General features: G+C 47.9%; 1 protein-coding gene and 1 long non-coding RNA gene across 2 annotated transcripts in view; one reads left to right on the top strand and one right to left on the bottom strand.

The window, feature by feature from the left end:
• LOC147693551 (uncharacterized) overlaps window positions 1–23,996 on the bottom strand; it is a 34,216-nt gene extending 10,220 nt beyond the window's left edge. Inside the window, exons 1-2 of the long non-coding RNA XR_015299259.1 lie at window positions 22,900–23,996; window positions 6,067–6,283 (exon numbers count right to left, since the gene is read on the bottom strand). This is a non-coding gene — a long non-coding RNA (uncharacterized LOC147693551). The remainder of the gene's footprint in view (window positions 1–6,066; window positions 6,284–22,899) is intronic.
• LOC147693550 (sodium-dependent proline transporter-like) overlaps window positions 11,391–26,648 on the top strand; it is a 323,414-nt gene continuing 308,156 nt past the window's right edge. Inside the window, exon 1 of the mRNA XM_086933770.1 lies at window positions 11,391–11,646. Within this exon, the coding sequence (XP_086789896.1) occupies window positions 11,542–11,646 (105 nt within the window). The 5' untranslated portion in view covers window positions 11,391–11,541. The remainder of the gene's footprint in view (window positions 11,647–26,648) is intronic.

Raw genomic sequence — 26,648 nt, 5'->3', positions numbered from 1 at the left:
ACAGTAATCAGCTCAAGCCAAACCACAACTGTAGGAGAAGCCCAGAATACTTCACGAGAAACAACAGCAGTATCCTCCCTTAAGAAGAGATCCTGTGTTTCTTTGTTTGTTTCTCTTCCACTTCCCCTTCCCTTTTGGGACTAATTGGTTGTGCCAAGAGTTAAATCCTTGTCACGCTAGTTGGTTTTAGAAGGAATTGGGACTAGTCATCTTCAAGACGGAATATCTGGAAACTTGTGGTTGCACGCTTAACAGAAAGCGAAGCCTAAAAAAAAAAATATATATATATATATATATATATATATATGAACACACGAATTGCCCTTTAGCTTTCGGGAGGACACTCGCTTCAAAGTCTACCATCCGGTCTGCATTTCTGGCTCACCACACTCGCCTGATCAAAGTTTTAGTGCCTGACGCGTTTCGATGCACACGGCATCTCATCAGAGGCTTAGCTTCACGTTGATGCGGTGGAATCAGCCCTCTTTTATTTCCATGGATGCATATGTTGATTAACACCCTAAGGGGTGTGCACTCGTTGGGCAGATTGTATTGCATGCTGGTAACTGTGGTCCCCTCCTTTAGGAACCGGAGTACTTTTAAAAGAGCCCACCGCACGTGTCCATTAAAAGCTTTATTAATTTCTTTAGTAGAATTTGGCACCGTCTCCATAAAGTGAAAAGGAGAAGCTGAGCCTGGAACTATTCTACGGCGCATCAGCGCTTCAAGTCCTGATTTAAAAACTCTCCACGCGGACCTGAATTCTACTAAAGAAATTAATAAAGCTTTTAATGGACACGAGCGGTGGGCTCTTTTAAAAGTACTCCGGTTCCTAAAGGAGGGGACCACAGTTACCAGCATGCAATACAATCTGCCCAACGAGTGCACACCCCTTAGGGTGTTAATCAACATATGCATCCATGGAAATAAAAGAGGGCTGATTCCACCGCATCAACGTGAAGCTAAGCCTCTGATGAGATGCCGTGTGCATCGAAACGCGTCAGGCACTAAAACTTTGATCAGGCGAGTGTGGTGAGCCAGAAATGCAGACCGGATGGTAGACTTTGAAGCGAGTGTCCTCCCGAAAGCTAAAGGGCAATTCGTGTGTATATATATATATATATATATATATATATATATATATATATATATATATATATATATATATTCCCTCTTGGAGTTGACTATTTCCATGGACCTTGCTAACATGGATGTTACGCAGCTAACTGAGTTTGTGCGCAAGATGAATGATGAGGTACAGGAGCTACGCTTAGAAAATCATTCCCTTAGGCAGGAATTAGAAAGCACCAGAGCTGAGCTAGACAATACCAGAGATGGTTTTACATCTTGGAGAGAAAAGGTTGAGGTTAAAAGACCAATACTGACTCCACCAAAATTCGGAGTCCCTTTTCAGGGCCCTACCCAGGGGACAAGTTTTGGCCAAAGTCAACCAGTTCAACTTACAGTAGTGTCTCCTCAGCCTGTTCCCTTAGCAAATCCGGAGAGGTTTTCAGGAGATAGTGCACATTTTCAGACTTTCATGAGTCAATGCCAGTTACATTTCTTGTGTAAACCTAACATTTTCACTACTGACACCACTAAGATAGCCTTCATAATTTCTTATCTTGGAGGGGTGGCAGCTAATTGGGCCATGCCTCTAGTTGATAGAAATGATCCCTTACTGCATAATTTGACACACTTTAAAACCGCCATGTCTAGTCTGTTTGCCAAACATGTTTTTCTGCAAGCTTCAGATAATGAGTTGTTAAACTTGCGTCAAGGTTCCAAAGATCTAATTTCTTATGTGACAACTTTTAATCGGTTGCTAGCAGAAACACATTGGCCTGAGGATAAAAGAGTGTCCTTGTTTTATAGAGGACTCAGAGAGGAATTGAAAGACTCCTTGTCACATATTGTGAATTTACCCGAGGATTTTACCGAGTTTCAGGATTTAGTGATCAAGTTGGATCACAGGTTAGGCGAAAGAAAAAATGAACGACCAAGAAACGATTTTAGGGCCTTACATTTTAAAACCGAAAAGAAAAGTGCTGAGGATAAAAACTCCCAGATAGAACCAATGCAAATAGGAGGAATCAAGGGACCTTTAACGCAAGAGGAGAAGGACAGGAGAAGAAAGGCTAACTTATGTTTATACTGTGGGACAGCTGGTCATTTCGCTAGAGATTGTTCCATAAGGCCAGTGAAAAAGAAGGTCTTAACTGTGATTCCAGATTCCACACAAGAGACGGGAAACTAATCGTCTCGAGGCGAGGAGGGGTCGATTCCTCGAGATATAGTTGTTTGAAGACCTCGCAGGAAGTCATAAATATTCAGAAACAAATACCTCAACATTTCACTATTAGAGTAATTTTGATTTTAGACAATCAACAAAAGCACAGTATTCCAGTATTAATTGACTCAGGTGCTACAGGTAATTTCTTTGATTTGGGATTTGCTAAGAAACTGAATTTACCTCAATTACCCAAAAAAGAACCAGAACCGGTGCGGGCAGTAGACGGCTCAGCACTTTCTTCTGGTTTGATCAGATTCCATACTCCGCCTTTGCTTCTGGTATCTGATAACGGACACACTGAATTAACCAGTTTTGACCTTATTGATACACCAACCTTTGGTGTTATTTTAGGGATTCCGTGGTTGGAGCTCCACAATCCAAAGATTGACTGGGAGAAACGCACCGTGACCTTAGACTCAGTGTTTTGCAAGACTCATTGTTACCAAGAACATAGAGATCCAACCTATCCGCTGTTTTGTGCAAGTGCTCAGATTGACCCTCCAAAACTACCACCAGAATATCAGGATTTTTCTGATGTTTTTGATCCTGTGAAGGCCACAAAATTACCTCCCCATAGGGTGTATGATTGCAGAATAGACCTCGTGCCAGGAGCAGTTCTGCCATGCAGTCGAATATATGCCCTTACCGAACCTGAGAACCAGTATTTAAGATCATACTTAGACGAACTCTTGGAAATAGGCTTCATCCGTCACTCCACCTCGCCAGTCTCGTCTCCTTTGTTTTTTGTAGCAAAAAAGACTGGTGATTTGAGGGCCTGTATAGACTATCGCGCTGTCAATAAGGCTACAATTAAGAATCGATATCCTCTACCGTTGATTCCGGTTCTTTTGAATCAAGTGAAAGGGTCAACAATCTATACCAAATTGGATCTTCGCGGAGCTTACCACTTAATACGTATCAAAGAAGGAGATGAGTGGAAAACAGCGTTCCGCACAAAATTTGGACTCTTCGAATATACAGTGATGCCATTTGGCCTTTGCAATGCTCCAGCAGCATTTCAATATTTTATTAATGAAGTGCTGCATGACCTTTTGGACATTTGCGTCATTGTATATATCGATGATATTTTGATTTTCTCAAAAACCCCTTTGGAACATGTAGGACACGTAAAAGCCGTTCTGAAAAAAATAAGAGATAATTCCTTGTTCGCCAAACTGGAAAAGTGTGTTTTCAACGCTTCTAAGGTTGAGTTCCTTGGTTTTTGGCTTTCTCCAGAAGGAATAGTCATGGACCCAAAAAAGGTGCAAGCAATTTTGGATTGGCCTTCCCCCACTTCTGTCAAGGAAGTACAAAGAATATTAGGATTTGCAAACTTCTACAGGAGGTTTATTTCAAATTTTTCTGAAATCGTAGTTCCAATTACTAGCCTTTTACAGAAGGGAAAGAAATTTCAGTGGAATGCAGGAGCAGAATCAGCTTTTAATGTTTTAAAACAAGCTTTCACATCCGCACCTATTTTGAAACATCCAGATCCGGACAGACCATACTATGTAGAGGCAGATGCTTCTCAAACAGCCATTGGAGGGGTCTTGTTACAAAAAGATGTAAACTCAGGGCATTTCCATCCGATAGCTTTCTTTTCAAGGAAGTTATTGCCTGCTGAACAGAACTATACTATTGCCGAGCGTGAGCTTCTAGCAATTAAAGCAGTCTTTCAGGAATGGAGACATCATCTCCTAGGAGCAAAACATACAGTGACTGTTTTTTCTGACCATAAAAATCTGCAATTCTACTCAACAGTCAAGGCTTTTACACCTCGACAGATGCGTTGGCTGCAATTTTTTAGTGAATTTGATTTTCTTATCACGTATAGACCAGGAACCAAACAATTGTTATCAGACACACTGTCACGATTGGTCTGTGATAAAAGCAAAGAGTCTGATGAGAAACTGAAAAGCATTATCCCTGTAGAAAAAATATGTGCAGAAATAACACAAGTAGATTTTCTGACTATGCTTAGAGATCAAACAAAAGAATTAGACCAAGCTGATTGGCTTTCACAAAAAAGGTCTACAATTTCTGATGGTTTATTCTTTCATAAGAATAAATTATTCGTGCCAAAAGAAAACTTGAGAGAACAAGTGATTAAATGGAATCATGAATTGGCTTTAGCAGCTCATCCTGGAATAAATAAAACCCTGGAGTTATGCCAAAGACATTTTTGGTGGAAGAATATGAGGTATGATGTACAAAAGTTCATTCAGACTTGTCCAGTATGTGCTCGACAAAAATCTTCACATTCATCTCCCATGGGGTTGTTACAACCAATGGAAATACCGCCTACACCCTGGCATACCATTAGTTTGGATTTTGTCACAGACTTACCAAAATCATCTGGAATGACAACAATCCTAGTAGTTGTGGATTTGTTGTCCAAAATGGGACATTTTATTCCTCTACCAAAGCTTCCATCAGCAGTAGAATTCAGTGAAGTATTTTTATCTAATATTGTAAAACTTCATGGTTTACCACAAAAAATAATTTCGGACAGGGGCCCTCAATTCTTGTCAAAATTCTGGAAGCAGCTAAGTGGTCAGTTGGGCATTGATTTAGCGTTATCTTCGGCCTTCCATCCCCAAACTGATGGTCAAACCGAAAGGTTAAATCAATATTTAGAACAAAGTCTGCGGTGCTTAACCACTACTTTGTTTTCAAATTGGGTCGAGGCTCTACCTTTAGCAGAGTTCACATATAATAACACTTTACATTCTGCTCTTGGCTGTTCTCCATTTTATTTTCTCACTGGCCAGCACCCTAGAACCCTACCAACACTTCTTCCTGAGAAAACCATTGACATGCCTGCAGTTTCAGAAAAAATAGCTTGTTTGCGAGAGTTCCAGGAAAAAGTCAAACAAACTTTAGCAAAAAAGAAACTGAAAATGAAAACCAGTGCCGATCTACATAGAGTACCATCGCCAAGTTATAAAATTGGAGATCGGGTCTGGCTATCTACTAAACATATTCAAATTGAGGGACCTAGAAAGTTAAAACCTCGATTCATTGGCCCATTTACTGTAGAAAAGATTGTGAATCCCGTTTCAGTAAGGCTAAGTCTTCCTCAAGATTACAAAATCCACCCCGTATTTCATGTCTCCTTGATTAAACCTGTAGATCCAAACACCCGTCCTGATGAACCACCCCCTCCAGTTGTTGTGGGAGATCACATAGAGTATGAGGTCAAGAAGATTCTAGATTCAAAAAGAGTTAGGGGTCGTTTATTTTATCTGATCGACTGGAAAGGTTATGATGTTTCAGAAAGGTCTTGGGAGCCGGAGAATCATGTACACGCTCCACGCTTGGTTCGTTCCTTTCATGCCATGTATCCTAACAAACCTCGACCTATAAGGCGACCTTTGGGGGGGGGAACTGTTATGAGTACCTAAACACCTTACCCCCTTTTCAACCTGTTATGCTTTGATAACGTGCTGGAATGCTTTAATTGAACATTTGCTTTTAGCAATGCTTGTTGTTTCACTACTTGGGCCTTTGGTAACGTTTGTCCTGTTGAATGTAGCAATGCTTGTTTTCATTGGGTGTTGGCTCGTAGGCTCGTAGATACTTAAAAGATGAGCCGGCACGTTGCACATGTGTTCAACCGTAACTCGGCAACACGTGGAAACCGCCGTCAGCAGTAAGGCTATAAAAGCCCTGCCTGAGACCTGAGAGACGCTTCGCTTCGAGTCGTCAGCGTCACCGCAAGATTCCAGCCACTCTAATCCCTTTCTTCCCCCTCTCCCTGCGTGTACCCTCACCTGAAGCCTTCTCGAGCAACACCCTCCTGAGCAGCGGAGTTCCGGAGCTTCCTTCTGATCTTCAGCATCTTCTTGTCGGAGCCCCGAACTTCCGGTTGTACCATCGGAGCCCTTTTCCTCACCGGACTTGTCCTCCTTCTAAGGCTTCCCCCGAGAACAGACTTCCGGACCAGAAACGCAACAGTAAGCCTTTTTAGTTAGATAGAGAGGAACAGATCTAGCAAAAGAAGGAACAAACCTTGGTAAAAACAAATTGCAATCTTGGATTATTTACTGACAATTTGATGTAGAACTAAAAGGAACAAACCTTGGTAAAAACAACTAGCAATCTTGGGTTATTTACTGACAATTTGTCTTGAGAGAAAGACTTTGGTTCAACAAACTAATGTAACAGTGACATTTAACTGTTGCCATTGAGAATGTTATTGCAGATTATAACAGTGGACATTTAACTGTTGTCATTGAGAATGTTATTGCAAGGTATAACAGTGACATTTAACTGCTGCCATTGAGATTGTTATTACATGTTGTAAGCAGGCATTTTGCAGGCATTACGAAGAAAACCTTTGACTAATCTTACGTTTAAGGGATTAAGAGAAAGCAGTTGGTTGTGTAGTTTCTCGTTTTCTCTTCTTTTCAGAATCCCTACTCAACGCCAGAACTTTTATCGCAAGGTAGGGAAATACCAGTTGTGCATGACTGTTCACTGTACTAACCCGCTCATTAATCAGTTAAACGCAGTTTGTAGTGCATTGCTATTGTTGGCAGTATTTGATGCTTAATCACTGTATTGTTTCTGTAGGTAACAAGTTTACATTGAAGGACGCTATTACCTTGCAACTACGAAGTATATGAATGGGTTTTTCCTAGTTTGGGTACGTTATTTGATTAAGTCAAGAAAATACAGGAAACAGAAATGTTTAGTTGAATTGCTAATTAAAGTGATGTTGTGTTGTCAATAATTCAGCTACAGCAACAGTAATCAGCTCAAGCCAAACCACAACTGTAGGAGAAGCCCAGAATACTTCACAAGAAACAACAGCAGTATCCTCCCTTAAGAAGAGATCCTGTGTTTCTTTGTTTGTTTCTCTTCCACTTCCCCTTCCCTTTTGGGACTAATTGGTTGTGCCAAGAGTTAAATCCTTGTCACGCTAGTTGGTTTTAGAAGGAATTGGGACTAGTCATCTTCAAGACGGAATATCTGGAAACTTGTGGTTGCACGCTTAACAGGTGGGTGTAATGACGGTGTCAGCCCCGAAATCGGCTGCGCAGTGCCAGAAAGAGTGTCAATCTGAGCTTCGGTGCGACGCTAGTCTCGCGCCGAAGTGCATGGAAGTACAAGTTAAAAAAGCACAATTAAAATATTTACACTCGTAAAATAGTCAAGTACTTCGTGGTCAAATGCTTAGGTTTTAACAATGACAAGGTTAGATGGAGAGCCCCCGGCTTCCGCCTCAGGGGTAGATTTAGGGAAAATCACTGCGATGCAATGTCACAACCCTTAAGTAAGCTGGGAGGGCGGGAGGCGTCCAACAACTGGAGCGCGACCCTTTCCTCCCAGCAAGATGGTTTCTGAGGTGGGTGTAATGACGGTGTCAGCCCCTCAGGAGTTAACTCATGGCTCACGCACATTGCCCCCCAGAACGCCTCCCCCCCCCCCCCGGCCGCCCACTCTTTTGAGAAGAACCTGCATTCCTGAGAAGTCATCACAGGTCGTGCTGCCCCACATCAGAGCGACCCCCGAGATCAGTCAGTGCAACAACCCCTGTAGCTTACACCCTGCATATCCTTTGCAGCCCCATCACCCAAACATTCCATCAGCTGTCTGTGGGGTGACATTCGGCATCTCCTAGAGTCCTTGAGCGCTACCAGATCTCGGGCTCTCTGTTCTGCTCTTCTCCGTGTCGGTATCAATACTCGTCGGGCTGACCGCTCCTCGGCTGATGGCCGCCACAGCTCGCACTGCACTCTCTCGCTCATGTAGCTGAGCCACCGGGGAAGTGGGCCTCCTCCTCGGCGGAGTAGTCGCCGGTCGCTCTCGAGGCGAGGCCGCCCGTGAGTTGCTCGCTGCTGTACCACTGCGACTCTCTAACCAGTCCCACGCCGCCTGCGAGGCAAGAAAGAAGTGGGTCTCCCCGTCTGCCGTCACCCGCAGACGTGCTGGGAAGAGCTTGGCGTAAGGGAGACTGAGCTGACCCAGCTTTCTCTTGACAGCTAGAAAGGAGGAGCGTTGAAGTTGGACCTCTCTGGTAATCCGGAAATATCAGCACCCTACTGTTTCCTATTTGCAAGTTCTGTTGTTCCCGAGCCCTCTGCAAGATATAGTCCCGGTCACGGTAATGTAACAGTCTCCTCACCTTTGGCCGCGACGAAGCTCCAGGTTTAGGTGGGCGAGCCGGGACCCTATGCGCTGCCTCCAACGCATGAAATGGGGAGGGCCTTCCAGCGCTACCTCTGTTTGCAACCAGTTCTTCAGAAACCGGACCGCATCAGCGCCCTACTCGCACTCCGGAATCCTCACTATACGGAGATTGTTGCGCCGTGAGCGCCCTTCACTTTCCTCCGCCCGAACCTCAAGGACTTTGACTCTGTTGTTACCTCGTTTAAAGAGCGACGCAGGGCTGTTACCGCATCGGGGGATGTCCTTCATGTTCGATTCATGGGTCGCCACTCTCTCCTTGAGCTTCCGATGATCGTCTTTTAGTAGGGTGAGGTCCGATCCAATGGGGTCCATCCTTTTCTCAAGCGCTTCCCACGAGGCCACAATGGCCTGCATTATTTCACCCAGGGTAGGGTCCCCCAGGCCGTCCCGGTCTCCGTCTCTCAGCATCTCCATCTTCGTCTTGTGTGTTGTTCCGGCTCGTCTATGCGTAGCACCTCAAAGCCCTTCTCTCTTGACACGCGGCCCATTGTAGTGATCAGATGCTGCTAATGTTAGCAGCTCCGGGGTAGCCCACAGCAGTACTCCGCAGCAGCAAGCCACCACCGTCTCTGAGCGCCCGCTCCGGAAATCTCAGCCCTAATCGCCTCTCTGGGCTTGTGCAGGACCAGTGTCGTGTGGAGACACCCCCCAGAGGAGCCTCACAATGCCGAGCTGTCTGGCCTGAAGTAGAAAGTGTACAGGCTGCGTCGCCGGTATCCCGCCTGCCAAGATGGGGCCCAACTCACCACCCGTCTGTGTACACCACCAGTCTGTCACCAGCGCTGCGTCACCGTGACACACCACCAGCGCCGCGGCAGTCCTGTTTCCTCTCAGGTCACAGGCGTCTCATAGATTCGCTGCCTAGGACCGCCGGCCAATGTTTCTTCCAGCCAGATGGGTCATCCTCACCCCCAGTGCCATAGACCATCCGCCAGGCAGCCCGTGGAAGCACACCCTCGTCCCTTGCGGCCCTCTCCGTCACCTATCTCAGCCAAGGGCCCAGGGCACACCCCAACTCGCGTCTCCAGGGGAGCCCACGGTGAAGGCACAAGCCCAGGCCGCAGAGGCAACAAAAGCAGCACAGGCAAGGCTGCAGTCCTGGGTCACGCGCTCCAACTCACCTTCGCAGTGCTGGGCCGCTCCAGCACTTGCCTCGGGGCACTCCGGGTCGTGGTTCAGCGAGTGGCACTCTCTGGTTTGGTTCTAGGGCCTCTATGACCCCCAACGAGTGGTTTGTAGGGCTGTTAGCAATTGTATAGCCCTCGCAGGCTCCCAAATGGCGCCAATCCTGTCCCGGGCGCCGCCATCTTGAGGTCAGGCAATCACATCGGACCAGTCGGGGTATTTCGGCCCTCGCCCGCCGGTATGCGACGTCTCCTCACCGCTGGCTTCCACAAGAGTAGCAATCCCTCCTCCGGTCCCGTTATTAGGGCCACAGCTCCCTCGAGGCGTCCGCCGGTCCCGATCGCCACCACCTCAGCCAGGCGCCAGTCTCTCAGGGCGGAGCCACCATCTTGTCGCCCGAGGCGGTGGCCTGCGTCAAGGGAGGGAATAAACACTCTCCTGCTTCTTAGCGCCCCCGTCAATAACTGCACTCGGGAGGGGCACTAGCCATTCAGCCACAAAAAGTGGTGCCGGGTTCCGTGTTTGCTGGCCAGGATCTTTGATTTCGGAGGGCAGCCGCGGAGGAGCTCCGGAGCCCGCTACTGCCTACATAGGCGTTCAAGCCACGCCCCCTCAGTAATGGAGAATTGATGGCATGTCATGCCTGGTGAGTGCGGTAGGGGAAGGGAAATCCTTTAAAGAGAGTCATTTTCTCTCTGGATTTCCCTTCTCTTTTTGAAACTCAGGAGCAGCAACATTGTCCTGTTGTCAACAGGGCTTTAAGTGGAAGCTTTTTCAATATTATATTGTTGTGGTGTCACCAGGGCTTTAAGTAGAAGATTTTTCAATATTATATACAAGCCATAGTTGCTGCTTATTTATCTTATGCAACTAACAACTATTGACAAAGCCAATAGTCCTGACTTGTTGTAGGTATGTCACTTGTTGAAACATATATCTGGATGCAATGACAGAAACAGCAAAATACAAGTTTGGAGGCAGACTATGCTAAGCACAGATTTATTGTGTTTGTAAGCCACGCCCTTAATTAGAGTGTATGTGGGATTACCGTGCAGTGTGCAGCTCCAAGTCTGAAGACAAAACTGCCCTGCCCCAAAGTTCAGGACAGAAGACGCTGTGGGCCCAGGGCAGTAGCCGCCAGGACTACGCTGCAATTCTAAATCCCAACATATCAACTACGTCTTCTAACTGAGGAATTCTTAACTTTCTCCAGAATATTCCAGTGCTGGAGGTAGAATAGTAAATTAGTGGTCTCATTGTCTGGTGCCAGGAGGGCATATAAAAACTTGCAGTCAGAAGGCAGGTGGGGCAGAGCGGGCAGAAGATGCCTGTATCTCTCGGATTACAAGTGGATCGCAACATTTTAAATGAATGACAGGGGAGTGATCTAGTGGAAGTCGGCCAGTGTCATGTCTGGCACCCTGGGCAGTCTAACAGCACTTTGCATTCTGGGACGTCGACGTCTTGAATAAAACAAGGTAAACTATATGTCCCAGAACCCAATGTGGTTTTGGATAAAACGCCAGGACTTGCTGAAGTTAATGCACTTCAAACTGTCCTACGTGGCAGCTCCAAAGCCTCTGCCCTTGAAGGAGCTTGGTTATCCCTGAATGCGGCTCGTCTTGTGTTGCACGCCTGCCGGCCCCTGCCTTCGAGGTTTGCACGCAGCCTGCCTCTTTAAATGGCGCTGCGCCAGGCCCGGCGGCCGCGGCTTCCCCTTTTGTTGCGAGGCGGACAGTCCTGGTTACTGTGGAGACACCCTGCTGACACCAGGAAAGGGCGGAGCCGCACCTGCCCAGGTGAGCTGTCTGGCTGCGGGAGGCGGGCTGCTCCCACCACACACCGGGGACACTGGGCTGGCGCCTGGCTCGGCTCTGGTGTCTGCTCCGCCCGGCTCTCCGAGCCCCAGGTAGCAGAGGGGACTCTCCATGAAGCTGCCGCCGGAACAATGGGCGGACGGGCTGAGGAAGACCGAGCCCCCGCAGCAGGAAATGCAGGCGGTGGAGCTGGCCGAGGGAGCCCCGCAGACGCCGGTGAGTGAAGGGAGCGGAGAGGTGGGGCTGAGGCTGCGGAGGAGGGGCTCCCAGGGACGGGCGAATGAGGGGGCTCCTTGCAGAGCTTGGGAGGGGTTGGGGGATAGATACCAGGGCTTCCTGGAAGAGTAATAACAATGAGGGGCGCACGTACCGGTACAACGAGGAGGAACCCCGCAAGAGACAATGAGGGCTCCTTGGAGATATGGCCCGAGGGAGCTGGGGGAAATGAGGGTGGCACGTGGGCAGACAGGACTTCTAGGAAAGAGTCATTATGAGGGGCTCGTTATAGAGATTGTGAGGGGGCTTCTTGGGGGCAAAGAGGTTGCTGGGAAAAGTAGCACCCGGGGGATAGCTTGTCGGGGCAACGATGGGGGGTTCCTGGGATGGGCTATGAGGGGTCCCAAGCGTGTGCTATGCCAGGCATGCATAGCTCACACAGTCCGGTGTCATTTCCTGATCTCTGGTCTTTGTAGGTCAGAGTTTGATGTGAAAGGCACCACTGTGACAATAAAATCCTGGACTGGACGACCACTCACTGAGGACTGGACGAATGAGCCGGCACCAAATGTAGAAAGGTGTAAAGGCACATTTGGCGTTAGTCACGGAGTGCTGGCAGCTAAAGGGGTATCTAATGTGGGAAGGAGACAGCAGAACCCATGGACAGCAAACTTGAGGATACACAGACATGGCTGACGATGGGGCGCCCATTACGGGCTCATGATGGGGCGCCCATGACGGGCTGATGATGGGGCACCCATCATGATGGGGTGCTCATGGCAGGCCGAGGCTAGGGCGCCCGTGGCGGGCTGGGGCGCCCGTGGCGGGCCGAGGCTGGGGCGCCCGAGGCTGGGGCGCCCGAGGCTGGGGCGCCCGTGGCGGGCGGAGGCTGGGGCGCCCGTGGCGGGCGGAGGCTGGGGCGCCCGTGGCGGGCCGGGGCTTGGGTGCCCGTGGCGGGCCGGGGCTTGGGTGCCCGTGGCGGGCCATGGAGGGGGTGCCCGTGGCGTGACATGGAGGGGGTGCCTGTGGTGGGCCGCAGAGGGGGCACCCGCGGCAGGCTGATGATAAGGTGCCCATTAAGGGGCGCCTGTGACGGGCCGAGGGCGGGGCGACCGTGATGGGCCGAGGGTGGGGCGACCGTGACGGGCCGAGGGTGGGGAGACCGTGACGGGTCGAGGGTGGGGCGACCGTGACGGGCAGAGTGTGGGGCGGCTGTGATGGGCAGAGGGCGGGGCGACCGTGACGGGCTGATAAGGCGCCCGTGACAGGCTGACTAGTTGACTTGGTGATATTAGGGATGATCCAAAAGAAGCCAGCGAGAGGGTTACTAAGGCAAGCTACAGTCAAATGGTGAATATATGATCTGGATCAACATTTTTGGAAAGAAAATCTGACCTGCGATTAACTTGGTTCATCAAATAACATATTATGAGGCTCTTCACTAATGGGTGCCCATGGCGTCTAGGATGGGGTGCCCGTGGCGTGCCGTGAATGGGGTTCCCGTGGTGGGCCGCGGAGGGGGCACCCGTGGCGGGCCGCGGAGGGGGTTCCCGTGGCGGGCCGCGGAGGGGGCACCCGTGGCGAGCCGCGGAGGGGGTTCCCGTGGCGGGCCGCGGAGGGGGCACCCATGGCGTGCCGCGGAGAGGGCACCTGTGCCGGGCTGGGGGTGGGGCGACTGAGTCGGGCTGATGATAAGGCGCCCGTGACAGGCTGACTAGTTGACTTGGTGATATTAGGGATGATCCAAAAGAAGCCAGCGAGAGGGTTACTCAGGGCAAGCTACAGTTAAATGATGAATGTATGGTCTGAATCTGGATCACAATTTTTTGAAAGAAACTCTGACCTGCGATTATCTTGGTTCATCAAATAACATATTATGAGGCTCTTCACTAATGGCTCTAAAAAACAAAAAAAACTAACAAACCTTTTCAGACTAAGAGTGTGGGTGAATTCAGGGTTGCCATTGGCGAACTTGATGTCAGCTGTAATGAGAAAAGTACTTATTTTGAAAGTATTTCTCTTTACATAGACTCGTATTTAATTGGTTTGTATCTGTTTTAAATATAGGTGGTATATTTTTGTTTATGTTCTGTGCCCTTAGACCCTTGCATGATGAGTCACAGTGGGCATGTGCTCACGACGGCTGGGGGCCGGCCGAATCCCGCCCACTATGTAAATGACCCGCACAACGCGAAAATTTGCCAAGCATGTAAGGGGTTAATTTATAATTCTTTAACCCGATCAACAGCTATGGACCTTGTGGGTGAAATAAATATATTGATGTTGCCTATGCAATACGGAATTGTATCTATACAGTTACTAGTTATGTTAGTGTTGTTCTGATTTATGTATATTTTAAGAGCTCTCTGTATGAAATAATTATTTTGAACCCTGAGAATTTGGGTAAGAAGGTGAGCATGCTCTCAGGTTTGACATGGATGGGCACCTCTGAGAGAAGATGAGCTGAAACCCATGTGCAGGTAATCTGGAGCTACCTAAAGATAGCTAATGACGAGGCACCTGTAGTAGGTGGATATGTTTGCACCCCGGGTGGGTAGTTGAGGAGTTTCACCCAAGCCAGGACGGTAGACCTTTTCTTTGCTCCCACCATCTGGAACAACTTCCCTGTATCCATCAGGACCGCCCCAATGCTGATCCAGTTTAAGAAAGAGTTGAAGACTCACCTCTTCAAAGAACACTACATCACAATATATGAACAGCCCGACAACCTACGATCTCACCTAGCACTCATTTTGGTTATGCTTGCCTTTGACCCTATACAGCTCTCTGATGCCTTTTTGCTAGATTTGCACCATCTGCACACACACATGTAGGGATTGGCTGGGAGTAGTGTAATGGTTATATAGTAAAATAGGGGGCACACACCCAAAATAGACAGTTAGGTGAGGCTGTATGCAGGGTACGTGGATAAGTGGGACAGCTGGTGAGTGGGGGGCATGGGATTAGCTAACAATGGAGCATGTTAACCTGTGTAGGCAGAAAGTGTAATCCAGTTTGAAGAAAACCCTTAGGAAAGAAAAGGAGGGTGCGAATAGGAAGAGGGTGGGGAGAAATGAAGTGAGCGATGAGAAGTACAAGCAGTTCTCATACAAACGCAGTCAGTGGTGAACGAACCATATCAAGTGCTACCTGAATGTTTTTCCTTAAGTTCAGCAGTTCTTCGTGTTACACGCTCTCATGTTTCCATAAAGGAGAAATTATACAAAAGCTTGTGGAAAGCATACGCGAGACTGTGTTTAACACCTGAGGCCATAATACAATACATTTTGCGCTGGAGCAAATACATGCAGGACAAATCAGTGTTGCATAGATTCACTGTTTCTGTGATATGGTACAGTGTGCATGTTTAGATCTGGCCTGATAGCACAATTCTCTGTTGTACGTTTTGTTCCCAATTCTTTGAAATACACATAGAGTAGGATTTGGCTTCACCGAAAGGAGTATCACTCTCTCACCCTCTAAGAAGTGCTTCCATTAGATTGAATATAAGGGTATTTTACATTCAGAAAGTATTTGTGTATGCTGTTTCTGCAGCACAAACATAGCCAAAATGCAGCAGAGCACCCTACAAAGTCAAAGACCAGCATTAAGTCAACAAGTAATAGAGGATGCAGGGTTGTGGACGGTTAAAGTACACTCAACCATTGCGCTGTTCTACACAAAGTAAACATTTTTCTACTTGTTTCCCTTCAGTGGCACAGCCAGTATAGCAGGCTTTAATATGGTAAACTGCGTTTGTGCGGGGATCAGGTGGGAACAGCATCTGTGCACATGTTTTTTTTTTTTTTTTTTTTTTTTTTCTGACATTTATAGAGCGCGAACAATTACCCTTGGGTGTCTCGGCGCTAGACTGCAGTAATGTCATTCCCTAGAGGTAAGGATGCGGCTGGTGTGCTAACATTTATTGGTTAAATAACCACGTCTTCAGCTTCTTCCTAAACTGTAGGAGCGATGGACTGGCTTTAATGTGATATGGTAAGGTGTTCCAGATCTTGGGGGCCGCAACTAGGAAACGGCGGTCACCCCAAGTCACAGTTCTGGTACGTGGGACCACTAGTTGGTTAAGTGCTGAGGATCGTAGCTTTCTAGCCGGACTATAGGGTATTAGGTGATCTTTAAGGAAGCGAGGCCCCTGATCCTGCATAACTTTGTAAACTATGCACATCGCTTTAAACTTTATCCTGTTTTGAATGGACAACCAATGGTAGGACCTTAGAGTATCTGAGATGGGTACGAATTTTGGTTTTTTGGACAGCAAGCGTGCTGCCGCATTTTGTACCATCTGCAACTTCTTTGTGACTCTAGATTGTACATTCAGAAAGAGTCCGTTGCAGTAGTCTAGTGAACTTAGAACCAATGACGTGACCAGGGTCTTGGCGGCTGTGTCAGGCAGAAAAGGCAAGATTTTCCTAATTATTCTAAGTTTAAAGTGGGCCGTGGACGCTACCTTATTGGCATGAGCCATGAAGTTCAGCTGATTGTCAAAGGTGACTCCCAGATTCCTCACCTTGGGGGTCGGGCAAGGTGGGGTGCCAGATGTTGATGGCCACCAGATATCGGGCCACGGTGGCAAGAGACTGCCAAAGATTACGACCTCCGTTTTCTCGGAGTTGAGCTTCAGAAGTTTCCTGCCATCGACTCACCGATAGCTATCATGTCACTTTGGAACCTTTCTGCCACCTCCTGTCCGTCACCCTTAATGGCCAACACCAACTGTGTGTCGTCTGCGTACGAGGTTAGGCTCATCCCATGTGCCTTGATGACACTGGCAAGGTCCGACACATAGATGTTAAAAAGTGTCGGACTAAGGGATGAGCCTTGAGGAACCCCACACGGCAGCGACAGTTTGGCAGATCGAAATGGTCCAAGGGTTACCGCCTGAGTTCTATTAGCCAGGAAGGAGGCAAGCAGGTCTCTCGCTGCGGAGTGGATCCCCATTTTTTCGACACGGTCGACCAAGGTCTTATGGTCAACCGTGTCGAATGCTGCCGAGAGGTCCAAGAGCACCAGCAAAGCTGTCCCTCCTTGGTCCCGGATGAGTCTAATATCATCCGCTGCCTTGATGAGGGCAGTTTCGGTTCCATGATATTTAGGGAACCCAAACTGGGTATCATCAAGCAGATTATTTCTCTCAATATATTCTGACAGCTGCTGGTTCATGGCTTTCTCTGTCAGTTTGGCCAGAAATGGAAGATTTGCTATGGGCCGGTAATTTTTCAAATCATTCCTGTCAAGATTTGGTTTTTTAAGCAAAGGCTTAATCAATGTGTTTTTTAAAGAGTCCGGATAGGTCCCAGAACTCAATATTATATTGCAAACGTGGGTGATAATGGGATTAACTGTGTCTGAAACCATGGCTAACACCGAAGTGGGGCATGGGTCCAGGGCAGAGCCTGATTTAATGGACTTCAGTATGGATTTAGTTTGATCGGTCGTTAGAGGTTTAAAACTCGTCATGGTTTTACTCGGAACTATCCGCGAAGATGGAACAACAGTAGTATTGGGTTCCGAGGTGAACGCTTGATATATATTGTTCACCTTTGTGAAGAAGAACTCAGACAAGGCATCACATAGTAATTGTGATGGGGGAGGGTTTAGGTCTGGTGTGTTACCCGATAGGGTTTTAGCTAAGTTATACAGCTGTTTGGTAGAATTTTTAGCTTGCTCTATATGTAGAGTAAAGAAGTGCTTCTTTGCTGTCGTGACCATGGTTTTATAAGTGGCTAGCGCTTCTTTATATCTAATCTTGCTTTCACTGTCGTAAGTTCGTCGCCAGTACCTTTCCCTGTTTCTCGTTAATTGTTTCTGTAATTTTAGTTCTTCTGTGTACCATTGAGCAGTCGGCATACTTCTGTTCCTTGAGTGGGACTTAGTGGGTGCCAATTGAGACGTGGCATCACTCAACCATTCATGAAATTGGGAAGTAGCCGTACAGGGATCATTAGATAGTTCAGGCTTAGTATTATTTAAAAGTATATTTAGGTTGTTGTTGTTTATGTCCTTCCACGCCTTGAAGGTGCCTGGCTTGGGATGGGGAGTATTCTTCCTACACGGATCTTTAATAGTCAGCCTGCTGAAAATGGCCGAGTGGTCGGTCCATGTCATGGGAAGGATTTTAGTCACCTGAAGGTCTTCCACGTTCGTGAACATGCCATCTAGCGTATGTCCTGCCTGATGGGTTGGGGCCGTAACCAATTGTTTGAGTCCTATAATTTCTAAATCAGATGTGAGAGTAAAGGTGTCTCTATCATTATTTTGCTCAAGATAAAAATTAAAATCGCCCATTACCGTAGTGGACTCATCTGTGGCTAATGATTCCATTAAGATGGTTAAGTTTGTTAGGAAAGCTGCTCTGGCCCCAGGAGGTCGATAGAGGAGCACTCCGTTAAAACTAAAAGACGGTGTGAATTTTATATTAAAATGTAGAGCTTCGCAAGATATGGCGGGAATAGGGGATGTGCGGACCTTAAATTGGTCTTTCACTATGATAGCCAGGCCACCCCCTCTATTTTTCTCTCTATCCTGCCTATAAACCTTATAACCTGGTGGGACTGCCGTGACCAAGTCGGGAGCAGATGCCTCGTCCATCCATGTTTCCGTAATATACAGGGCATCTAATTTGTGGTCGATAATAAGATCGGTTATCTCTTGGCAGTGTTTACCCAGGGAGCGCGCATTGATAAGGGCCATGGTAATATACTTCTCCTTGGCCTGCTTAGGGACCTGAGTGTGGAGGATGTCGTTATTAAAAGGGACGACGATATCACAATGAGAGCATTTTAAGTTAGTGCCCATAGGAGAATGTGTCAGGTCAAGTTTGGTACAATGAGAGGTATGGTTTGGGCGAAGGCTCAGCAGAGTACTCCGTTTGTACAGGATGGGCCGAGCAGGGGTTGTGGCCCTGGGCCCGGTCCCGGCGCGGACGGGCGCAGACGGGCTCGCCTTTGGCGCGCCTTCGGCGTGTGTGAATGTGCATTCAAGCCAGAGCTATTGCCTTTGCCAATGCTTGCTCCTGTACCAGATGTCTGCAGATGACATGGCCGCTTTGTGTTTTTCGAGACAGACATATCTTTGTGATTGAGGCTATGAAGGATGTTCTTCAATGAAAGGGAAGGGCTCTAAAGACAGCTCACGTAACACAAATGATGTTTGGTTTGTTTAGTTAAATGCTGCATTTTCCCATTGGTCTTGTTCCAGTGTATGTGGGTTGGGGGATGGGAGAGATGACCATGCATTTTGATGTCCAAATCTGAGAATAGGTCAAAGGGTTGTCTCTGTGGGTTGCATCGCAGTGGTATTGTGAGCCTTTGACCCTTTGTCTAACTTGTCAGCTGAGTGCTAAGCTATAGTTTTGGAGTCTTGTTTTACATCATATTGTATGCATAGCTGCACTTGCTTAGGAGTCCGTTTGGTCCTTGGGTGGAGTGCATCCTTTGATGGCTTGCTTCGGATGGATGTGTTTCAGCTAATCCTACAGTGAGTCTGCGAGGTGATAGTCGGTTCTCTTTGTGGTGAATGGGTATTGGTCTGTTGTCTGAGTCAGAGGGCTCCTTGTTGTTCAGGTTATTGATTACAGGACTGCATTATTTTTTTTATTTTTTTTAAAGGTTTTTGGCTAGTACGTGGCATTGATCATTTGCATTGCTATCCTGGTGGAGCAGTATATCCAGTCTATCCTGGTATGAAGGTCATACACTGCAGAGTAATAGGAATATTCCCTGTTTGTGGGTTTCCTCATCCTCCATACGTCACAAAATTCCCAACCTTGTGCCCATCTAACCAATGCCTCAGCTTGCTTTAATACCCCTGCTCCGTGTAGTGGTGGATGTGACCTATATAGGGTCACGTCTAATACCGCATTGCAGTCACCTCCCAGAATCCATGGCTGTGACTCCCACCCCGTTAGTACCCCACTCACCACATCCCAGTACTTATCTTGCTCAACATTTGGAGCATATACCGTGCCCAGAATTACAGGTTGCCCGTCTAGCGTACCCCTGACAAATATGTATCTACCTAGTTTGTCCACCCTCTGTTCGATAGCGATAAACGGTACTCCATGCTGCACCCAAATAGTGGTTCCCCTCGCATAACTAGAGTAAGAGGTGGAGAAGATTTGTCCCTTTCATTTCTTTCGTAGTTTCACTACCTCGCTGTCTATCATATGGGATTCTTGTAAGTATACTTTTTGTGCTTTACGACGCTGCAATTACGCGTGCAACCTATGCCGTTTCTGCACTGTTCCCATGCCCCGTATATTCCATGTTATGATAGTGTATTTACCCTGTACATTCATTATAACTAGTCTGTATCTTTAAGGGACTGTATATGATGCATAAGTAAAGGAGCCAAGTTTTCCAGTTCCATACCGTGAGACTTTCCCTCTCCCTGAACATACCAATACTCGGTCTGGTCACCCAACTATACCGGACCATAAAACTGAACTGAAACAATAAAACCATAACGGACATGCTTAGCGCCTTCGCCGTGTGGATGACATCGCCAGCGCCTCGCATGTGGTACACTTTGTCCAGAACCATATTTCAGAGCTTCTACAGAACCTGGGCTATATCAATAATGAGCATTGTACATGAAACCAGATGTTACTGTGTACAGTTTACAAAAGAACATTGTGTAGGCACATAACCTATACTTGCGGGCACAGTCGGCCATATAGTTCTTTAATGACTTGCAGGGTCGCAGACTGGAACAGAGCCACACTGCCCTCAGAGTCCGATTCATTGTTACTTCGTTTTCCGAGGAGGCCTTAGCTTCCACTCCCGACGTATGCATGAACGTAGCCGCAGTTATAAGTGCCTTCGATTTATTCTTTTGCATCTGCTGTGTGGTGAGATATTGCAGTCCAGGAGTCCGACGCGTTCTTCGGCTACCTCTCCCAGTCGTCCTTGCTGAGTTTGTTCTGCTCGTAGTAGTGAGATAAGAACTAGTCTTCGCAGCATTCGTTAGTTCCATCACCTCTAGCCAGTCTTCGACATCTCCAGGGCTTTAGAAGAAATAGGATTTTTGATTGTGCAATATTTTTAAATGCGCCGGAAATAGCAGTGCATATTTCAGGTTTAAGTCTCGTCGTTTCTTCTTGACTGCTATAAAGGAAGAGCGTTGTCTTTGGACTAACATGGTGTAATCTGGGTATAGTGAGATTTTGGTATTCTCAACATTTTTTCGGGATGACTCACAGGCTTTTTGCAGAAGGACGTCTCTATCGCGAAAGTTCAATAGTTTTACGATGAGAGGGTGAGGAGGGGGTCCCGGTTTCAGACGACCGGTAGGTATCCTGTGTGCCCGTTCTATACAGTATTGCGTGGAGAGTCCTTCATTGGTGATGTGGTCCCGGAACCACTGCTCCATATATCTTGTCACGTCATTTCCTTCACTTTTCTCCTGCAGTCCGATAACGCAGATGTTATTACGTCGAGCCTTCCCTTCTGCTTCTTGCACCCTATCTAAAAGGGTAGCCACTTGATCTTACAGCTGTGTGATCTTGGATTCAGCCTGCGATTGTCACAGGACCATCTCCTCCAATGTCGTGACATTATCTTTCACTTTGTCCACAAGTTTAGCGTGATCTGCCCTGAGCAAGTAAAGGCCAGTAGTCAAAGTCCCAATTTGTAGTTCGATCGCCTTTCGTGATTCGTGCACTTCCTGCAGTATGAGATCCAGCTTATCCACAGGTGTAGGTGCTTCCGCCTGTGGAGTACACTCAGACCCAGGTTTGTGAGGTGCAGGAGCCGTTGTGTCCGGGATGAAGTCCTGAAATGAAATGAAATAAAACTTATAATGCGCAACTTTGCCCGAAGGCGTCAACTAATCATAAAAGGCAAAACCAGGGAACTAGGGGTAAGCTTTGACAAAAAGCCAAGTCTTTAGGGTTGAATTGAAGGCAGAGTCCTAATTTCATGGGGAACAGTGTTCCACCATCTAGGAGCAAGACTGGAGAAGGCTCTGCCTCCCCACTTAGCTCTTCGAACTCGGGGGACTGATAGAAGAAACTTCTTTGAGGAGCGGAGATTTCTAGAGGGGACATAGGGAATCATAAGATCTTTGACTCCTCCAGTCTCTTTTCTGTTCAGGGCTCGGTAAACCAAACAAAGAGCTTTAAAGGAAATCCTAGCATCAATTGGAAGCCAGTGCAGGGTTTTCCTGGCGAGGGTTGCTGATGACCTCCTGGGTAGATCCAATACAAACTTCGCTGCAGCATTTTGCACCGTTTGAAGTCTTTGTAGCAAGCATCTGTTAATTCCAGCGTATAGGGCATTGCAATTATCAAGCCGAGAGGCTATCAATGCAACCACCGTTTGCTTCCGGGCTTGTGTGGACAAATAGTGCCTAATTTTCCGCAAGATCCTAATAATGCCCCATCAAGTGGAGATGGTCCTATTGACTTGATGACCCATGGCAAGGGCCGGGTCAATCATGACCCCCAGATTTCGTGCTACAAGGGTTGGAACCGGGCAAGTCCCCAGAGATACAGGCCACCATTCCGTCGACCAGATGTCTTCCTTCTCGCCGAACACAAGGATCTCCGTCTTTTCGACGTTTAGCCTCAATGAATTGTCAATCATCCATTGTGCGACTGCCTCCATACAGTATCTAAACTTGGAGGCAGAAGAACTGAGAGGCTGGGCGAGAGACAGCAAGATCTGGGTGTCATCGGCGTAGGAAACTACCTCCATCCCAAATGATCTAATAAGCCTGGCCAGGGGTGTCCCATAGATGTTGAACAGGGTCGGACTTAACGCCGACCCCTGTGGGACCCCACACTTCACTGACAGGGATGGAGATAGGAATTCCCCCAGCTTCACTCTCTGTTCCCTCTGGTCCAGGAAGGAGGCCAACAAACTTAAAGCAGGCCCCTCCATCCCTATCTCCCTCAGTCGAGATGTTAGAACGAGGGGAGACAGGGTATCAACCGCAGCCGAGAGGTCTAGCAGGATCAGTAGGGTACCCACACCCTTATCGACTGTGGTGCGGATGTTATCCTGCTCCCCCTGGCCGTGTTGTTTCACTCCCTTGCGCCCCATCATGCAAAACAATCCAACAACCAGCGGTACGCGTACAGCAGACACAGTTCACAGCGTTGCTGACGCAGGTCACCAGTGCGCTCCTGTAGCACGCTTCCCCGCTTCCACACAATAACACTGCAGCCCTCACTTGGGTAGGTCACCCCTCAGTATCTCACAGTCTGTCTTCTCCTTGCCCCCTATCACTTACTGTGGGGTAGGTCTTGCTCTGCAGCCGTACTGGTATGCAGCAGGGCGGGGGATCGCAGGCACCCACGCCGCCCATACAGAGATGTCACTTCCTGGATCGCGGTCCCACTATCCCTCAGTACAGCACCACGCGCACTCCGCGCTCGCCATGTCAGTCTGCGGAAAACGTGTCGAGCCTAAACCGGCCAGGAACCCTGTGTTCTTCTATTTACCAGGGGGGTACTGTGGGCTTCTCATTATCTTTCACCCCCACAACAGCGCTCCCATGGCTCAAGCCACAGTCACTGGTCACATTGAAATTGCCAATGTACAGTCCTTCATCAATCGCCGTGCAGGCGCGCCTGTCCCCGCTATTGCGACAGGTATGTTGCTTGTTAAAGTCCCGCAGGCATCCCAACGCCAATTATACGGGCATGCAGGCTCGCTCTACCGCCTGTGCCCCGCAGCGGTCAGTGTGCCCTCAGCGGAGTCCTGATGCGATCTCGCTCTCATTTTGGAACCGAAGTTCAATTACCGGCTCCCGCTCCGCCCGAGGACAGCGTCCGCAACACGCAGCACCAGTCCCTCACTCTGGCACCGCCCGCCGAGCACCGTCCGCAGGGCCACCACAGAGCGTCTTCTTCGTGCGGCGGGGGAGCAGGCCTCACCGCGTCTACGGCTCACGTAACCTCCGGACCCACTGTCTCGGTATCTCTGCACACTCGCTCGCGTAGGCACCCTTATGAGGCGCGCGCCACCGTGACTTCCCTCAGCTGCACTCAGCGGCGAAGCACTCTTGGTCCCCGGGCCGCGTCCGCTCCTCCACAGCCGCGGTATCTCCGACTTGCGTGCGCAATATTACTGGCCTCAATGTCTTCCTGGCTCCCTGTGCACAGCAGTCTGCTGTGTCATCATGCCTCCGGCGGCATAACTGCGGCAGGGCTCGTTCTCCGTTTATTCTGAGCAGCCTCGAGATTTCTGTATCTTCCGAGCTGCGTTTCCCGGTGCTTGTAGTGCCTTTCCTACAGAAATCCGGCCATGAATTCCAGGATTTTGTCAGCCCTGATCCGGAGTTCCGTTAAAGGACGGCCGCCATGCTTGGCTGCTAGCCACGCCCCCAAGACTGCATTGGTATACACTTGGTATACACTTCCTTTGGTGTCTCGGAGTCCCTTGTCTCCTTGTTCCATAGTTTCCCCATAATTCTCCAGGAACTTGTAAAATACCTATTGTGGGATTATCAAGAACAGTTTAATCAATGGAGGGTGATATAAGCTTTACTTGTGTATTCACCCTGTTTCGACAATCGCCCACTTAAATGAGATAGAGGCTCTCACGTTCTGGTGGGGTCTTTCAATGTAGTGCAACCCAATTGGTTTATTTTTAGGACTCTCACCCACTGTGTTCTCACTCCAGTGGTATGCTTCATCATAGAGTTCTCGTTACAGATATACTTATATCTGGGTGCCAGGGAGCTCGTAGATAACTTTTTTTTTTTTTTTTTTAGAGAGGCAGGATCTAGATGCCAGAGAAAAGATAAAAAGGACTTGGCTTTAATGGCTGGCCGCCGCCTCTCCTCCGTCCTCTTCATCTTCTTTCTTACTGCAGTCCCGGCTGGCAACGGGAAGCACCTGGACTGGCAGGCTCCCATGAGCCAATCACAACGCTGCAATGCAGACTGGAACAGGGAGCCTGTGCATGTACCTCACCAGGCTGTGAAATGCAGCCTGGTGGGAAACATGCAAAGTGTGCATGAACTATTTGGCTGGCCCAAGTGGGCCGGCGAAACAGTTCCTGCGCACTTGGGGATTGTAAACTACTCCTCCCCTGCATTGACTGCATTGGAAAAAATAAAAAGATAACTTATTATCCTTTTATTTTTCCTTGTGAGCAGGGGGTGACGGAGGAGCGGCCACTGTTCCTGTTGTTTCTGCCCCCCAACCCATGTTGGTTTCCCCACCCGCACCCTCCTTCTGTTGCCTGTTGTTTCTCTTCCCCATCCTCTTGTTACTTCTACCCCCTTGCCTTCTGTGTTGCTTCCCACACACACTCCTTTTCTGGCACCCATTCTCTTCCTCCACACCCCCGTGTTGCTTCCCCCTCAACCTCCATGTCGCTCCTTCCTACACACTCTTCAAAAAAATTTTTTGCGCATATTTGTCTTTTTGTTTGCCCACCCAACCCACCTTGTCAAATAAAAAAAACAGCGGCTGTCATTTTGCAGGCATGTGCATAGATGGTCGTGTTGCACACGCCTACAAAATGACATAGTTGGCTTTCCCCTTATTTAGCCGAGGTCCACAAAGCGTGGCTTAAGAACATCGATCAAGCTACTGTCTCAAAGGCGAGGCCTATGGGCTATGCCAAGGCTTATTTTTAGTTGATTCAGGTTTTGCACTCATCCGTTAGGCCAAAAGTGTGGATTTTTCAACAGATGTTGCCCTGTTTTTTTTGCTTTTGTGAATAAAAAAAGTTGTTTTATTTATCTCCTACACAATCGCGTTACTGACCTGATGAAAAGCAGAGCCTTGCTTTCAATAAGCACAATAAAAACAATGTGAAATAAGTTTGCTCCGTGGCTTGCTCTGATGCGGACCGTCAGTTTGCAGCCGTTCTAGTTCCCTATGCTACATTTCTTATGCAAGAAAAATGGATCGAACCGCTTTGCCGGGGATTGTGTTTTTGCGGAGCGCTTCTCTGCCTTTCGTGTGGCCTCGTGGCGCTCTTATGATAACACTCACGTTTTTTGCACTGCGTTATTTGTTAGAACTGTCACAGGATGCTGTTGAAACTCGCCGGACGCTGTTACAACACGTGTCCCCTCGTGCAGCAACACCCTCGCACGCCTCTCAGCAGGCTGCCGCACCAAGCAGGGGTGTTGAAGTGTTTGAAAGACTGAGTCATTGGAGGATTATCGAGGGGCGAGGTCTGTTGGGGACTGAACGTGAGCACTCCGAGAGCGAGACCTGTGATCTTATGCAAAAGGCATTTGTATACATCTATGGGAGGAGCTGTCCTGGTAGTTATGTTTTGAATTTGCATAAAAGCTATATACTAAAAATATACTGTAGGTATGGAAAGTTATTTTAAGGAATTTAGTGATCAACCCACTATGCGCCCCGTCTTTGCGTAACTTTACATGTGGCTTCTAGGGTGACCAACTGGCATGGGTGCAAATTCAGGACAATGAGTGTAAAAATTCAGGACAAAGGGTCAAAATTCAGGACAAAAATTCAGGACAGGAGGTCAAAATTCAGGACAAAAGGTAAGTTTTTACAGACACTTCAGAGATGGTTGTGCAATAGTATATAAGTAAGTAAATAGACAACTACTAAAGTACAAGTGAAAATAAGTTTATATTGGGTTGAGACAATTGTGCACTTCATGGTTTGTCAGTATGCGTGCAGCTTTAAGCAAATGTGCAGGTCTTTTTAGTGGTAACAAAACCGCCCCCACCTTTCCAGCTCCCAGAGAAAACGCCCAGTCTGGCCTTGCTACCAATCTCCAATGGCGCCCCTCATCTTCACATAGACCTTCTCTCATGTGTATGTAATTTCTTCCATAGTGCTACACATCCCAAGTACGTAGGGCAGAGTGTTGGAGTGTGTTGCAACACACACATATTCTATAGAGACAATCATTCATAAAAATGTGAAAGTCAATGTATAGGAAATGTTGCTTAAGATAATGGGGCTTACAATGTGTAATCATACTTTCATCCATCATTTAGTCTTTCACCATTCAATCTGTCCTTCCATCTGTGTGCCCATC

This window comes from Lissotriton vulgaris, chromosome 8 (assembly GCF_964263255.1).
Source record: "Lissotriton vulgaris chromosome 8, aLisVul1.2, whole genome shotgun sequence".
Classification (NCBI taxonomy): domain Eukaryota; kingdom Metazoa; phylum Chordata; class Amphibia; order Caudata; family Salamandridae; genus Lissotriton; species Lissotriton vulgaris.
Note: the sequence above shows the minus strand (reverse complement) of the source record. Positions and strands in the feature narration are given on the sequence as shown.